The sequence below is a fragment of the Megalops cyprinoides genome, chromosome 15 (genome assembly GCF_013368585.1).
Source record: "Megalops cyprinoides isolate fMegCyp1 chromosome 15, fMegCyp1.pri, whole genome shotgun sequence".
NCBI lineage: Eukaryota > Metazoa > Chordata > Actinopteri > Elopiformes > Megalopidae > Megalops > Megalops cyprinoides.
Genome location: NC_050597.1, coordinates 22,812,020 through 22,828,515, shown reverse-complemented (window position 1 = coordinate 22,828,515; position 16,496 = coordinate 22,812,020). Strand labels below are relative to the sequence as shown.

The following is a 16,496-nucleotide window of genomic DNA, read 5'->3' as shown; positions in this document are numbered from 1 at the left end:
AAATATAAATGAAGAAATACTCCTGGCACAGCACAAAACTGCATTAGAAACACACGTAAGTCTATTTCCATGACGGCAAGATGAAGGAAACCACAAGCATTCGGTATAAAATTATTCAGTAATAAATCACAGATGAAAATATCGCAGCAGCTGGACTACTGCTATTATCAGTACTGCTACCGGTGCTGTTGCTACTGTTGTCACCATTTCTACTCCTACTATTACCACCATTACTTTACTGCTCCTACTAATACTTCTACTCCTCCTACTACTAATGATAATAATTAAATTAATAATAAAACTTATAATAATAATAGTATAAGCATTATAGTTGCTAATTTGTATTTTTGTCATTTTTGCTGATAATTTGTACTTAATGTTTTACTGTAATTATTTCCCAGCTGTAGGCTACTCACTCATGTAATTTATTCATTACTGTAACAACTTTTTAGGTAGGTGAGTCAACATCTATGACTGTGTTTACTGTGTATATGTGTATATTGTGTACGTATGACCTCAGGCCAAATCCAAGGAGTATGCAAGTGGTTGTCAGAAATTATTCTGAAACTAGGGGACTACTCAATCCACCCGCTTTGCTGTTTGCCTGTAATTTTGTCCAGTGAAATCAAATGATTCCTGTTTCACAATTTACATAAATGTCCGTTAAACTCTGACAATGCCAGACTGAAAATGCAATGAAACCAAGGGGCAAAATGTAGCACTTGCTTAAATTCCAGGAAAGCAATGAAAACTGCAAAGCAGAAGGATTGGATTGGCCCCTTAGTTACACACTCATCTGAAGCTAACTCTTATCTCGCAGTTTCGTTGCAGGCGAATATTTTGATGCATCCTTCTTATACCAGTCTCGGAAAAATAACACCACCTAATTTAGAAAATTTAAAACTTGAATTTTTGTAAGGCCAACACAATTCTACTGACCCTGGGTTACCACTGTCATCACAAACATCAAGTTAATCACAAACATCAAATACTGGAGGTGTGTATCAACATGAAATAAGGACATAATCTACGTACAAAGATAGTATCAATTAGTGGTGACCAATGGTTATTTTTTATTGGCAGAGGGGTCATTAATTTGATTTGTTTGGGCCCTCATTCGTTTTTATTTTAATTTAAAGTTACTGGTGCATATATAGGTGTCAGAATTAAATCGAGTGTATTTATTCTATGTATAATATTCATTCAGCATGCAAACTACTCTTAAGACGCTTTATATTTTATATGTATCAGTGCATATTATATGTCTTCATACTAATTGTTTTCTTGTTTGGCTTGAGCCAGACTCAGCGCACAGATGAATTAGAGGTATTTAAGTCAATCATCGCGCGCATCGAGGTGAGAGATGTTCACCGTGCGTCTCGTGGACGGGTGGCGGCGTTAAAAGCTCAACCTTGAGTCACTGTTTCAACATACATGCAAAACGTGTCAGGTTCATTACCATAACGGCGCACTCTTTTGCTAGTCAGTATTAGTAAGATTGCTATTTACTCTGAGTGCTAATCCATGGGGCTAAAACCTTTCGCTTGACTGAGCCCTCGTCTGGGCCACGGAAATCAATGCACGGGACTACATAAAGGCCACTAGCACATTTTCTATGTATAGCCAACCTTACGGCAACAATAATTCTGCTGAACGAGTGATCCGATTGCATGCGCTCACCTCCCATTCTTGAAACCTGCCACATCAATCTGAACAATGAACAGTCGAGAAAGTGTCGTTTCCGCGCGTTAAAAAATACATCAGACGGCGGCTAATACACCAGCATGTGAGTTTCCACGAGCTTTTATCGGGGAAAAACACTCTAGTTCGGAAAATTGACCTTTTATCACAAAGTATTGCGGCTTGAAGGAAGATGGAATGAAGGAACGAATAAATAAATAAATAAATAAAAATAAGGACAGCTTTTATGCCAAGCAGGGTCTCCCCCAGGGAGTTCCATACATTTGTTTCGAATAATTTACTTTAAGAACTGCAAAGACTAATTGTTTTTTAAGTGGACGCCCGGTGGGAGGGAAGGGTCCGGGGAGCGCTTGGAACACATAAGAAACTGCGCCGCTTTACCTGGATAGATTCGCAGCGATGCGTTGTTGATGCTGCTCAAATCGCAAAGGGCCCCGGTCGAAAACAACTCGGGGGAGTGCTTATGCGGAGGCAGTTAAGTGAACTTTTTTTGTGAAGCGGACTGAGATGTCAAACCCAACTGACCAAGTAATACACGATAGCACCCTATGATATTATACTGTGTGAAATGTCTTTCACCAGCCTCTCCTCCATCCTTGCGACACACACAAACACACACACACACGCACACACTTTTCTTTTTTTCCCCCTAGTTCTTTCACTGAATCAAAATGACGCAGAGCCGCCCCCCCCCCTTCCCTCCTCCTCCTCCTCCTCCTCCCCCTTACCGAATCATGCATCGGGGAGTTTCGCATTTCAGCCCAGCACCAGTGCTCCTCCGAGATACCGGAAGAAAGAAGGCCTGCAGTTTCAGTCGCCCGGTTCCATTCATTGGAGAAGCTTCCAATGGCTTCATTAGAAGTAACGAGTTGACACAAGGTAAATCTAACATTGAGGCGCCATTCTCTCAGTCTGTGGAGCGCCCTCATTAACTGTCGCTAACAAGCCGTGCAAATACACTGATTGGACAGCTTTCGTATAACTCTGCGGACTTAGCAGGATGCCCACTTAATGAGACCACACAAAAAAGGGGGAAAAAGTTGGAAAAAAATGTTTAAAATCTTTGCATGATTTTAACTTTGCTGAAGGAGTTAACATTCACTTAAATCAGATTTTGTCGACGCAACGCAAATAACTCGCAACATCCAATGTGTTAAACATAATGCTATTTGCATGGGTGTTAGAAACGGAAAGAATAATAAAGTTAAATGCAGGGATGTTTAGCGCTCTGTTTAACAGAAAAGCATATTATTTTTTATCCCCACCAGGTGAGACATTACTTCTTATCCGAATCAAAGCATCGAAATAATTAAAATGATTATCACCATATCACCCTTATTGTTTCTAATATACATACGTACATAAATACATATATATATATATATATACAAACAAACATAACCTACATACGCGTTTGGTAAACAAATGCATTTAAGACGTGTGCATTTAACGTACTTACTGACCATTAACGGCTCTATTTTCTGTCCTCACAGCGTTAAAACAACTCCTAATTGTAATCTACTGCCCTCTAAAATGAAAAAATCGCTTAAAAATGTGTTCCGTTGTGGAAAAATAACGGCAGCCTCTGCTGGACTTCATTGTGGGACCGTATGAAAAGCACAGATCGCCAAAAGCTTTGGTTTGCCGTGAAGCCCAGGACGCCGAAGCTAAGGAAGTAGAGAGTGGCATTTGCGCCCCGTCCCGACAGCATTACAAAGCTACAAGCTGTACTGCTCAATCTAGGGAGGTAGGCAGAAAGGACCGCAGTAGCAGCTCTCCTCACGGGAAACTGGGATCGCCGCGAGAAGAACTCGAGACTTGCCTTTCAACCCAGAATGAATGCAGACATGGTAAATTTGCTACTATATCGAACTTGACCTATCTTGTTTAGTTTGCTGATAGACTAGATCCTAGCAACATGCATTCGAACACATCAAATGTATGTAATAACGAATCTCCTGCCCTTGCTCAGTCATAGCGACTTTTACGACTATGACAAGTACGTCTAAAAAATCTGCAGTTAATTTAGAACAAAAAAGTTTACGCATAAACCTCGCGCAAAGAGGACGTCGTCTATAATGTTATTTCGAAAATAATTTTAATAAGCAGCGATAGTTATAGTATCTACTTAGCAACATGGGACGACTTCAGTGCGTGCCTATTATAAACTCACAGGATCCGGAAAGGATTTCCACTTCTGACTGTAGCGATGGACTTCTGGTAACGTAGAAATCTTCCCTCGGACTGTTCCTTGACCGAGACATGTAGAGTGCCCAGCGGTGTCAATCCGTCGTCAGAACATTGAACACAGAAGGAGAATCAGATCGTAAAGCTTTGCTTTTTCAGTCTAGGCTTGTTTTTCGGGTGCAAACCACTAGATAGTCTACATTTGACCAAATCTATAAATGAGTTCCCAGAAGAAGAAAGGGTTGTTTAGTTGGCCACTGTCTCAGCATGGAACCGCCGTCATTAAAAGCCTATTTATAACCGGTCCCACTCACACAAATATTAAATGCCAATAATCGTCGCCTTATAGCTTATCTATGTAAGCACACGGGGATGGGTCTCCAAATACCACAATAAAAATAAAAATAAACAAATACCAAAGAATCCCGAAGTAAACACTTCGGTTCGGCAGTTATTTCAAATTTTATTCTGGGATTCCTAAATGATTTTTGCTCTTAAAAATATGCCCTCTGCTCTCGTAACTATCGTTCATGAGGCTTAATTGTCTTGAAATGTTGAACGAGGTGGCTGTAGAAAAATAGCCGATAACCACCACTAAAAAGTATCAGGCGATGATTGTGGAACCTGAGGTTCAATAGAAAGCAAAGTAAAATATACCCTTTCCTTACCTTTCCCCTCAGTCTGTCTGTCTTTAGCTCTCTCTCTCTCGGTGACGCAACACTTTTGTTTATTTTTTTTCTTTACAGATGTGCACAAACAGACGTTTTAAAAGTGGAAATTAAGAGACACCAGGCCCCCTGCATTGCAAACAAAATCAATAGTAGCCCAGAGAGGCCAAGGTTGATTAATCTCTCTTGTATCAGTTTAACGTTACTGTTCACTTCTTCCTATGTTGTAGGGACAGACGGGGGCTTCGGAGTAAATAAACAAAGATCGACCTAATGGTTTGTCTGCATTGAGTAGCGCGTCTCCCGCTGTTTATCGTTAAGAGTAGAGCATTATAATCTCGGGGATAAACAGACAATTAGACCAGGTGAATAAACTTGTTTAGGGGTGTTAATTACATGCTTAACGCAAACAAAAGCTATGTAAAAGAATGTTATTTACCACGGGCTTTGCAAACCAATCCAGGTTTCACATTTCACCCCTGAATTCCGATTTTAAATTATTTCCGAATTTGCCTTCGAGGACCGCTTCCAATTAGAATCTCAGATCTTTTTAAACACCGGGGCTATGTGGATTGTGCTGCTCGTGCACAGTGGTAATGTAAGACATAAGAAAAAAAAACGCAGAACTGCACAACTTAGAGCATTTTGGACATTTTCACTGTTTAGTATCCTCTCTTAAAATTGGCAATCCGATAAGGTTTTGAACAGGAGTATGGCCAGCATGGAAATGCCGCGGGTTATTTCCAGTCCACGAAGCTTTCCAACTGGACCGATTCAAGTGCCACTTGGAATTACCTCACCGGAGTTTCGTATGACAGGAGAGCAAACAGGTTTGATCCCAAAGACACAACCTGCCCCAACGCCCTCGACAAGATCATCACCCCCGCCCCCAACATCTATGCGCGCACACACACACACACACACACACACACACACACCTCACTGACTAATTTATGTCTGCATACATATACGGTGATTGCAACCAAAGGAAAACAATTTACACGGACCTACTGTACTGGTTGTTGTGGGGTAAAATGAAAGCCCCCCGATACGACAGCATGCTTGTTGCCCCCGCTGTTATGGGTGGACTAAGTCTGAGAATCAAGCGGTGGAATGTAGAAAATCTAGCTAAAAAAGTTTTGTTTGAATTCCTCAATGATTCTGTAGAAAGGAGGCTTAGGATAATTATTTCAGCTTTATTGAGGGCAGATTAGTAGAAGTCTAGATGTTGCGTTTCACTACGCCTTATACATGCCCCTACAATGTCCGTATTGTTCGCTACTGTGTGTGAGCTCACATACTTTTTAACACCAAGCAAAGTCCCGTCCAAATATACACTGCCAAGACAGTATAGACGTTTTTGCAGCACACAATTGTCTGGGAATCACACCGTGTTAACCACAGAGGCTAAACGAATGTCACAGTATATATACAAATGAATAAACATATAAAAACACCGAATCAAAATGGTTATGAAAACGTGGATTTTGTGAACAGCGTAGCAGTGTGCGCGAGCGCTAACATATAATCATTCTTAACTTCGTGAAACGGCTGAAGTACAAGCAGTAACACAAGCTAAGCTTTTATCAATGCAGATAGTATATCGTTCGGGTGATTGGGATTAATTATCGCTACGGAAAGCAGCAATATTCATTCGACTATAAGTCTGTGTTTGGAAACACGCGCTGGGCAAAAGGCCAGAGTCGGGCTGCAACAGCCGAGTCTGGCACTGGGGTGTGCGATGTCGCTCTTTGGAAGGACTGGGTCCATTGACGCGAGCCTGCTTTAATGTTTCAGGACTGGTCCGTACAGCCTGTAATCGCCTAAGAAGCGATGCCATGTTAACAGCAATATTGACATATCCCATTCATGCTCTCTGCGCCTCTAGGCATGCATTGCTAATTAAGAATAGTCGGTTTGTGGTCATTAAAAAGTATTACTCTTTTTTTTTTTTTCAACGAAAGATTTGTTATTCTGCTGGTGCTCCTCCGACGGCATGATCGCTGTTGGGACGGGATCTAATGAGCTCAGCTTCCATGCGCTTCCCCGAATTAAAAGTGCTCAGATGGGACGAATGAGGCGAAAATACGGGCAAATCGTGTGTGAATTGACTCGGTTAGAAGCCCCTTTATTCAAATGTGTATTCCCGTATTCCTGCTTGGCCCATTTGGCACCCCCACAACCCCTCCCCCTCTTTTCCTCTTCCCTACATATCTTCCTTAGCCTTAACGAGCCTCGTTAAGATCGTAATAATATTCCACCCTCTAATTGCTCATTCCATTCAACAAATAGGCGAGCATTGGCTTTTACTTCATGCGAGCCGGTGTAGAGGGAGGGTAGTGTTGAGATTGGAGTTTCTGATAACCCCCCGTGCGTGCAGCAGAAGTGGTGAAAGCCTCTACGTACTGGCTAATGATTGGCACGCTTGACAGTGATTGGCAGGGCTGCCATGACAACCTTACAACGACACCAAGAAGACCAATAGAAAAGCGAAACAAAATGTTTCAATGCTACACTCACGGTGGATTTAGGGGAGATATTATGAGGCTGGTGTCATTAGGCGATAGCTATTGAATCATTCAATCTTTACTCGTCGTTTCTTTTCCTTGATAATTTTCTTTCTCTCTCAGGTCATTCCATGGTTTTCAGATCCCCTTTAGAGCTTTATCCCTCCCATTTCTTCCTGCCAAACTTCGCTGATCGCCCTTTGCTCTTGGCGAGCAGCGCTCCCACCGCCAGGTCTCCCGAAGACTTGTCAATGTTTCAGCTACCGACCCTCAACTTCTCTCCGGAGCAAGTGGCGAGCGTCTGCGAGACGCTGGAAGAAACCGGAGATATCGAGCGACTGGGACGGTTCCTATGGTCTCTGCCGGTGGCACCGGGTGCGTGCGAGGCGATCAACAAGCATGAGTCCATCCTGCGAGCTCGCGCCGTCGTCGCCTTCCACACGGGGAATTTCCGAGACCTGTATCACATCTTGGAGAACCACAAGTTTACCAAGGACTCCCACGGCAAACTGCAGGCCATGTGGCTAGAAGCGCACTACCAGGAGGCCGAGAAGCTGCGCGGTCGCCCCCTAGGACCGGTTGATAAGTACAGGGTGCGGAAGAAGTTCCCCCTGCCCAGGACCATCTGGGACGGCGAGCAGAAGACCCACTGTTTCAAAGAGCGGACACGCAGCCTCTTAAGGGAGTGGTACCTCCAGGACCCCTACCCGAATCCAAGCAAGAAAAGGGAACTGGCTCAAGCTACTGGACTCACTCCTACACAAGTGGGGAATTGGTTTAAAAATCGGAGGCAAAGAGACAGAGCCGCGGCAGCTAAAAACAGGTCAGTAGCTTTTGTCATAATGCTGGTTTAACGCTGAGCACGGAAACGGCATGCGTAAGATACGCATATATACGTATATTTCTCATTTCTGTTTAAAAGGAGGGGAAATGTTACATTTTTTAAACTTAATACTATTTAAATGAAGCTCTGGTGCTGCGATGGAGATGGTGGAGGGAGGGGGAGCGGGGGGTTACGGCGACATTTTAATTTCGAGTGTAAACAAACGGTTGTGTGGAAAATAATTAACGACTGAATATGCAATTCTAAAATAAGACCCCGCAAAACCACACAAATTAATTTTCCATCCATTTCAGCTTTTAATATCAATGAACGCTCGATGTTTAGCCATCTGACGTCAGTACAATCATTATCGAAATGAACACATCTATAGTCAGCGTTACTGTACACTGAAAAAATGAGAAAAAAAGAGCACGATTCAGAGTAAAACACAAATAAAAATGGAATGTAATACAATCTTGTTTAGATGGGAAAAAAATCTTAGACGGATTTGTTGTCCGTGATGCAAAACCACTGTTGTAATCAACCATCTGAAATTTCAGTAATCTTGAACTACAGAAAGAATAGTGTCCGTAGTTCAACACGTTATCTTAAATCGAAACTCTCATAACATAGCATGACATCATATTTCGACAAGGAAAAGCGTTTGAAAAAAAAACAGTCTACTTTACGCATGGAAATTAATATACAGCTTCGAAGACACTAAAAACCATCCAAGCGTCGTTTAGCTTCTCATAAAAAAACAGTGATACATTTTTAGTTGTCTGTAATGCAAAATATGTAACTAAAATTATGTTTCTTTGGAAGAAAAAAAATAATCGTTGACCAGTTAACACCGTTATGTTTGGACGGATATATTTGGAAAAGTGATTTCTACTTTCTCAATGTGAGAAACATATCTGAATATTAAACCAAATTATTGTATTTTTTCCAGAGCACTATTGTCAATTCATTTGTTTTGATATAAAAAGGCTCTTGAGATTTTAAAGTCTATAAATAAAAAAAGAAAAAAAAGTAAATTCCGCCATGGTTCTAAATGTTTTTTCTATTCACCCTTAAACATATTGATGGCATTTAAAATTTTCAAATTGTTATGAAAGTTATTACTGGCGTTCCTTTTATTTGCTTGCAGCATCATATTTTTGATTCAAATTATTAACTGTACTAATCCTAATATAATTCACCATTATTGCAAGTGGAATATATTTTACTAAAGCAAACATATGTTCGTGTACCCTGACGTAAACTATTATTTTAATAATAATAAATCACTGTGTTGAGGAAAAAAAAAACAAACAAAAAAACAAATGAAATTCACAACAGTGAACCAGTTTTGACAGTATCAAAAATAAATACGAAATCACCTGGGCAGTATTGATCACTTGTATTGTAAATTGAAATGTATCACTAAGGACTACTTGTATAAAATATAGCACGTACCAACAACAACAACTACAACCACAGAAAAAATGTACTATTTTCGTACTATATGAGTACCAAATGGCGCAGGTGGGAAAATGTATAATTCCAAGTATTTAAAACAGGGTTATAGAAATTATAATATAAAAAATACATACTGAAAGCAACATTGTCCGTACCGCTTTGTTTTGAAAAAATAAGTTAAACATATCGGCTGACCAAATGTCCCTTTAACATTAAGTGATGGTATGTGCAATATAGTAGTTTTGACATATTTTGTATTTCATTCTGCGAGATTATATTTTCTTTGAGATAATAGCTGCCCTTATTCGTACAGTTCACATCTTTGTACACTTTTGTAATGTTCGGACTAAAACTCGGTGAATGGATTGTTGAGCGCGTGCATGCATGGGTGCGCGTGTTACGGAATACAGCAAAAGTACAAGGGTGCTGTTTTGCGGACAGACACACTGAGGTCGTGCATTAATTGCGATGTTATTTTTACTGTTGTTTCCACCAGGCTTCAGCACCAAGCAATAGGACAGAATGGCATGCGATCTCTGTCAGAATCCGGGTGCACCCCGCACAGCTCGGCAGAATCGCCATCAACCGCGGCCAGTCCGACTACCAGCGTTTCAAGTATGGCAGAGCGAGTCGAAACCGGCACGTCCATTCTCTCAGTAACATCCAGTGACTCAGAATGCGATGTATGATACAAAAAAGACAAATATTTACAGGGAATATGGACCTGAAAAAAAAGACTATGAAATATCGGGGAAGAAAAAAAAGGACCAATTGGTATAATTATTAAAAAAAAGAGAGATAAAAGCACGTCTTTTTCAAGCGCTTTCAATGGACCCACGCCTTCCCCTGCCTCCCCCCCCCAACCCCCCCCCCCCTATCCCCCCTCACTACTTGCATGATATTTTTTTGTATCTGGGGAAAAAAAATAGTACTCTAAGTTCAATATTTTTACAAGGATCGCCGAGAAGAGGGAATTACCAGAACCTGCTGTTTATCGCCTTTTTGATCTCTATCTGTTTTAGTCCAAGTGATGATGACGCTCAGCCAAGATGCAATCCTGTTTTATTTTATGTTCATCAGACAATCAGTCGAGTCGTAAGCACCTTTTTACTACACTTCTGTCACTGCCTGTGTGGGGTACTGGTCAAATGTGGAACCGAATAGTTATGACTGTAACAGATTTTATTTTTATTTCGAGATTTTATATTGAATTATGTATATCTTAAATAATGCGACCATTCTCCCAGTCTGTAATATATGTGTAGAGATATGCTTGTATATAATACTGCTGTCTTTCTCCATTTCCTTTTCTATCCTTGTTCACTTTTCTTGACTTGGTGTTCCTACATAAAATATTTGTCAAAACGTAAGACGAAGTGCTCTAGGTTTTTTTGTTTGTTTGTTTTTCTACTTTAAATGGGATAATGATTCTAGATAAACAAGTGTTATCGGTCAATTTTATGCAAAAGCGATTTAATATAAAATTTGGAGTATTCTTCATCAACATGTTCAGTCATTTTCCGTGCTCGCTTAAGGCGCTTATATTATTCAATGTTTCTTTACTTGCGTGTTTATGTTTATGTATAAATTTCTAAATCAAATACAGTATTCCATTTTCTTATATATCCTGCATTATGTCTTCATTTTATTGTTCTGCTGTTGTCTTCAAGAAAATTCCTTTTCCAACAGATTATGAGCGTTTTAAGTCTCCAGATTGCCGGAGATGTTTATAGGGACGCGGCATGCATTCAGTATTCTTTCCCGTTTCTGGTGTGACACCTTGCACGGTGTAAAACCATTCGAGTGTTCTGTACAAGGCGACGTTATGTTGGTGTTTTTTTCCCCTTAAGGATGTATGCAGATATAAAATAATCGAACACGTTAAACGTCGGTGTAGTGCTTAGATGAGACTCTTGTTTCGCCTTTTGTTTATGGTTGCCAGTGAATACAGAAATTAAGTAAACGCGCCATTAAATGGACTAATCATCGCGGACTCCGCCCCTGCCTCAATCTCCCATTGTGGAACAGTGAAAGAGCCTTTCTTTTTAGAGCGAGCAGTGTTCCAGCCATCTCCTCGTGAGAGAGAGAAAAAAAACATTCCCTTTCCGCTTTACAGAACTCAGCATTAATCAGCATTAATCAGTATAACAACAACAATATCCATTATTTTAAAAGGTTAATAAAACGTACAAATATGCATTTTGTTTAGGATTCAGCACGTTTCCTTTTTAAACCACAGCGCTCTGCTCACGGTGGCCTAAATTGAGACTACTAACTGATCTATCGTTGCACGCAGCAGCTGTTAAAAATGTCCCTTTTGAATGGGCAAAGTAGGCCAGAGTGCACCCTCTCACCACTTTGATGACCATCATGTGTAAAAATATGTTGGGAAATACACAACTAAGTCTAATAGCACAGGAACAATACAGATAAGAAGGAAAAATACTGAGAGTAACGCGGCGATTTTATGAGTCGACTGCAGGGTTTTGACATTTGACAATTACGTGTTGACATCCGGTGCTCTGGCCATACCTACACATAAATACAGTGCGTTAAAAGTTTAGATTTTGTTTGGCGTTATATCATAATATATGGTACATTCTTGGGCCTATGCGAAAATAACCCCCGGTCAGTGCTTAAATACAGCGTTTCCGCTTAAAATTTGAACTCACTGTCATTCATTGATATATCACTCGCGTTACTTTACTGATATGAAAATCATACTATGGTCGAATGTAATTTAGTTAATGTAGGTAAACGACAGGGATTGAATTGTGTAGACTAATTACACACACGCTAACTCCCATACAATACTCCGTCAATTTTTTTACAATGTTAATTTCAGGCGAAAACTAACAACTTCGACGTCTTTAAGTAATAGACACCTTTTCTTCTTTTAGTTGAGAACCATGGATATTTTATTTTTCGTTTTCCACCAGTTAGTTTTATCCCTAGACAATGTTTTTATCTCCTCTTTTAAGCTGAAGTAGACCTGTATTGACAAACAAAATGGAAAAGTTGCAAATATTGTAAAATGTTAATGAATAACCTAAAATAACTGCCAAAAATATACAATATCTCACCACTGCTACCACTACAACTACAGCTAACGCAGTTCGCAAAGTAATACTACCACTGTTACAACTTCCACTACTACTGGTACTACTAATGCTGCTGTTGCTGCTATTACGTCTTCTGCTACCATGAGGCTTTGGGAAAAGAGTGCTATTATTCCAGTTCTTTGGGAAATCTCGTTCATACACATAAACAGTGGCATTTATTTCCAAAATAACTCCTCAAACTACCACTCAACGGCTACTGCATGGCAGCGCATGCGCGTTACGAGTGCATAACTTTTTCCGTCCACCTTCACGGCAATTTTTGACTGCAACAATTAGCAATTGAATTCACATTCGGGTTTCTGTAAAGTTTGGTTCGGCAACTATTGGATAAAATTCGACAGGTTTTGAGGGGCTGTCGTATCGAATTGGAAACTGACAAATGTGCAGGGATGAGAATGTTGCAGACAAACAAAAATGCATGTTTCGAAGTCAGCAGGAAAAAAAAAATCCCCGGTGGTTGATTGTGGCTGGGGCAAATCTGAATTTAAGCCCTTTTTCACCTCTTAATTCCATCTGTACGAGGAAGATAGGGCCTATCACAAGCACGAAGCCGGTGAAGCCTGCTACCCCGCGATCGCTGATCCTTATCGCAACCCCCTCTCTCAGTCTCCATTAGTTTATTGGCCACGACAAGCCCGACCTTGATTAAGATTAAATTAATCGGAAACTGAAGAGCATTTTTATCAATAAAAGGGATACTACCACGAGATTACATCAAACAGATGGCTGCAAACGAATGTTATATACTTTAATGGTTTGGAAATGATTTGTTTCGGTTATTAATGTTCTAGCTTTCAGTCTTCAGGTTTGGTCACTTAACTAATGACTGCTCGAGACTGGTCAAACGCTTATCTGTATAAATAAAATTTGTAAATTACACCCAGTTAACTATCAGTCGTAAAGGTGGATTTTGGGGCGAATTATGCAACGGTTCTAAGGTCGCCTGCCATATTCAGTGGAATATTCATAGGAATACACATACAGTTGCCCTATACATACAAACACACATACGAACATATTAAAGAACACATACCAACACCCCACACGGGATATATAAAACTTCCTTGTACTGTTAAAGAGAAAAAACACAATGACCACACAGTTTATAATATCAGTGTGGTTAGCGCATATTTGGTGAAGTGTATTTTACGTGTTGTTGTTGTTGTTATTATTATTATTATTACTATTATTATTATTATTGTTGTTGTTGTTGTTACTTGTACTGCTGTACGTCTACCACAAGGAATATTAAGTATAGCCGGCTATAGTTGTTGCTATTGTTTTTTCGGGCATGCGTCAATTATATCAGAGATGCATATTCTTGATCTGTCCCGTCAAATATATCCTAAGACAAAAGAACTTTGTGAAAGGTAAGCGCTGTGTGTGATACCCATACATGAATAAGGACAGAAAGTAAACGAGAATGTGAGACAAGTAGAACAACAATGGACGGACCTTTTCTCTTTCTATCTGCATGTGTGTCGTCTATAGTGCGTGTGTCAAAAAACAGCAGAATGGGTTATTTGTCCTATTCCCATAACCTTGTGCGCGCATAGGCGGACGAGAGCTATTTGGCTGCGGCCTGTAGCGAGAAAGGCTTTGCAGTGCCCTGTTTTTTCTCTGATTTCATCGGTTAACTGAACACAACTTTTCTATTCGTGTGTATTCATGCAGCTCTCAAAGAGCGCCAGTTCCCTATGACCTGGATTCAGCGCGTGCAGCACCGACACAGCCTCACACTGCAGCCGCTCTTGGCGGGACGGGGGCCTTTTCGCTTAGCGCTTAGTTATTCTCACATGCAGCCACAAAAAAAGGTAAGATGTCGCACTTAAACATATAGAGGCTGTTCGTAAAAAAAAAAAAAATGCATGCGGCGGCACCGCGTGTTAACAATCCATTTTCGTTAATTTATTAATTACTCAAAACTTTGATTTAAAAACAAATCTGGCTCTGGCTTGTTTGACAGTGGTTAATCGGAAAACTGATCCACATCAACTGTTAGAGTTCAGTTTAACTGAGAATTCGAACGATTGTGGTTTGTTTTTAAATTCTGTAACAAAAAATGTATTGACGCCAAGGAACTGAATATCCTATCCGATTTAGCGTGTTGCATTGGCTGGTTATATAAACAGGTAACAAACTTACCAAAACAGACTTCTGTTATACAATTAATTTAATATTCGACGATTTACTAATATTATTGCCATTTCAAAATAAAAAAATATAAAAGTATAGTTTATCAAAAATAAAATAAAATGAAAATTAATTTGAATAGCATATTATTCTAAATGATGGCAATAGTAAATAAGGAAAGAAAAGTGACGAGGGGTGTATATTTTAGCATATCGAAAACCTTGTTAGGATTGTGTGCGTATGTGTTTATGTGTATACATGTATTTAATTTGCCACCTGAGAGAGAAGGGACTCTCCAACATGTGACGATAATTAACAACAATTCAGGTTCATCAGACTTGAAATAGCATCCATGCTAGTTACAACCTTTAATATTGGTGTCATAAACGCCGGTATATTGTGTCCTTCGCCATGCTAGGTCTGTGATAAAACATTCTTTAAGACTACCGGGATTTAAAACTGTAATTCTATTAAATAGTAATTGAGGGGTCACGAGAGGCTATGATACAGGATCAGCAGTGTATAAGCCGGCCGTTTGAACTTTAATTTGGAACCATAGGCAGATGGGATCATAGCCTTTCTCGGATGCTTACCGATTTAGAACTGGTCAGCACGAGGGGGAAATGCTTTAATGCAGATTAATATCATTCCGCAAACCCATTTTAAATAAGCACAACATGAACGCAGGGCAAACTTCAGCTTGTTCACCTGGAACGCACCTCCAGCTCCTTGACAAGAGAGGATGGGAGAGAGGTGCCACGACTGATCTCGCGCCTTCTGCACATTTGGCAACAGACAGAGCAGCTTAAATACTGCCGAGCACCTGTTTTCAACAGCCATTCCTGGGCCATTCACTGTTTAATAGCATAGCAATAACACATGTATTGATAAACAATGCTTCTACACCACAGCATACAAGCACAGTACAGATCAGGCAAATACAGTCAGCCTATCTCAAGTTTAATCAACAATCATTCGTATTTCTTTTTCAAAATATTAAGCGCAAACTAAAGATGTCGATGCTTTCAATAACGTTTCAGACTTTCAACATGCAAGCTTCATGCATGCATTTCACCAAAGTATTACGAGAATGACAGCAAAGAACCGAATTGGCGTGATAAATAATTTTTAACTACATGTTCAATATAATGGTGAAAACACCCATTTCCGGAACGGTGACGAAATGTTTTTTATTGATTAGCTTTGTTTGTGGTAGGAGTTTGAACCGATTCACCCGTTAAGTGCGTGCGAAGCTACGCGTTTCTGCTCGCGCGTTCTTTTGAGGAAACGTTGGACCACGTCCAGACAATGTTGCTCGGTAAATATCAGGCAGATTTGTATATACCTTCATCACTAATGTCGCACCATTCCAAAGTTGAGCTCCTCCGCAGCCTGTTTAAAGGAGGCTTTGTGCTGTAAACCACAAATTGTCTGTTTTGTCTAGAGGGAATAAGCTGTCTTGGCGAGATCTCACCTTTTTATTTTGCACTTTTAAACAACCTTCGCCGAAGGCCGCGCAAATTTTTGGGGGACCCGGTGTGGAACTAATTAGCCTACGCGAAGAAAACACCAAGGCTAGCGCAACACTCTTTAGAGAATGCACACCTTCAGTTTATACATTTAAACCGACGGCTAAGTATGTTATATTGAAAGGGTTTAATTAATCATTGTATTGTGACCATAATTACATGATTAATTTGTATAGGCTATATGTATCGGGCGTGTCTGTTATACTCTACCTTAAAAATGTATTCCCATTGCTCTCTGTATTGACATCCACAGAACATGTGGATGGCTAAAATGACAATATCCTGTCATTTGTTTTCAGCTCCCTCTGCTATTATTCTGTTAGAAATGAAGGTCGGATAAGACCGGCCGTCTGTCCTGACCTACA

The 16,496-nt window shown here is 40.1% G+C and overlaps 1 protein-coding gene across 1 annotated transcript; it reads left to right on the top strand.

The window, feature by feature from the left end:
- Positions 1 to 7,087: 7,087 nt before the first annotated feature.
- On the top strand, positions 7,088 to 10,093 carry six3a (SIX homeobox 3a). Its single transcript, XM_036546965.1, has 2 exons — positions 7,088 to 7,886; positions 9,844 to 10,093. Exons 1-2 carry the CDS (start codon positions 7,195 to 7,197, stop codon positions 10,034 to 10,036), a joined length of 885 nt encoding a protein of 294 aa, XP_036402858.1. The 5' UTR covers positions 7,088 to 7,194; the 3' UTR covers positions 10,037 to 10,093.
- Positions 10,094 to 16,496: the final 6,403 nt, after the last annotated feature.

Excerpts from the sequence above, each read along its gene's own strand:
- six3a (XM_036546965.1), top strand. The coding sequence starts at position 7,195 with ATGGTTTTCAGATCCCCTTTAGAGCTTTATCCCTCCCATTTCTTCCTG. Across the intron at positions 7,887-9,843 it reads GCCGCGGCAGCTAAAAACAG|GCTTCAGCACCAAGCAATAG; the intron begins GTCAGTAGCTTT and ends TGTTTCCACCAG.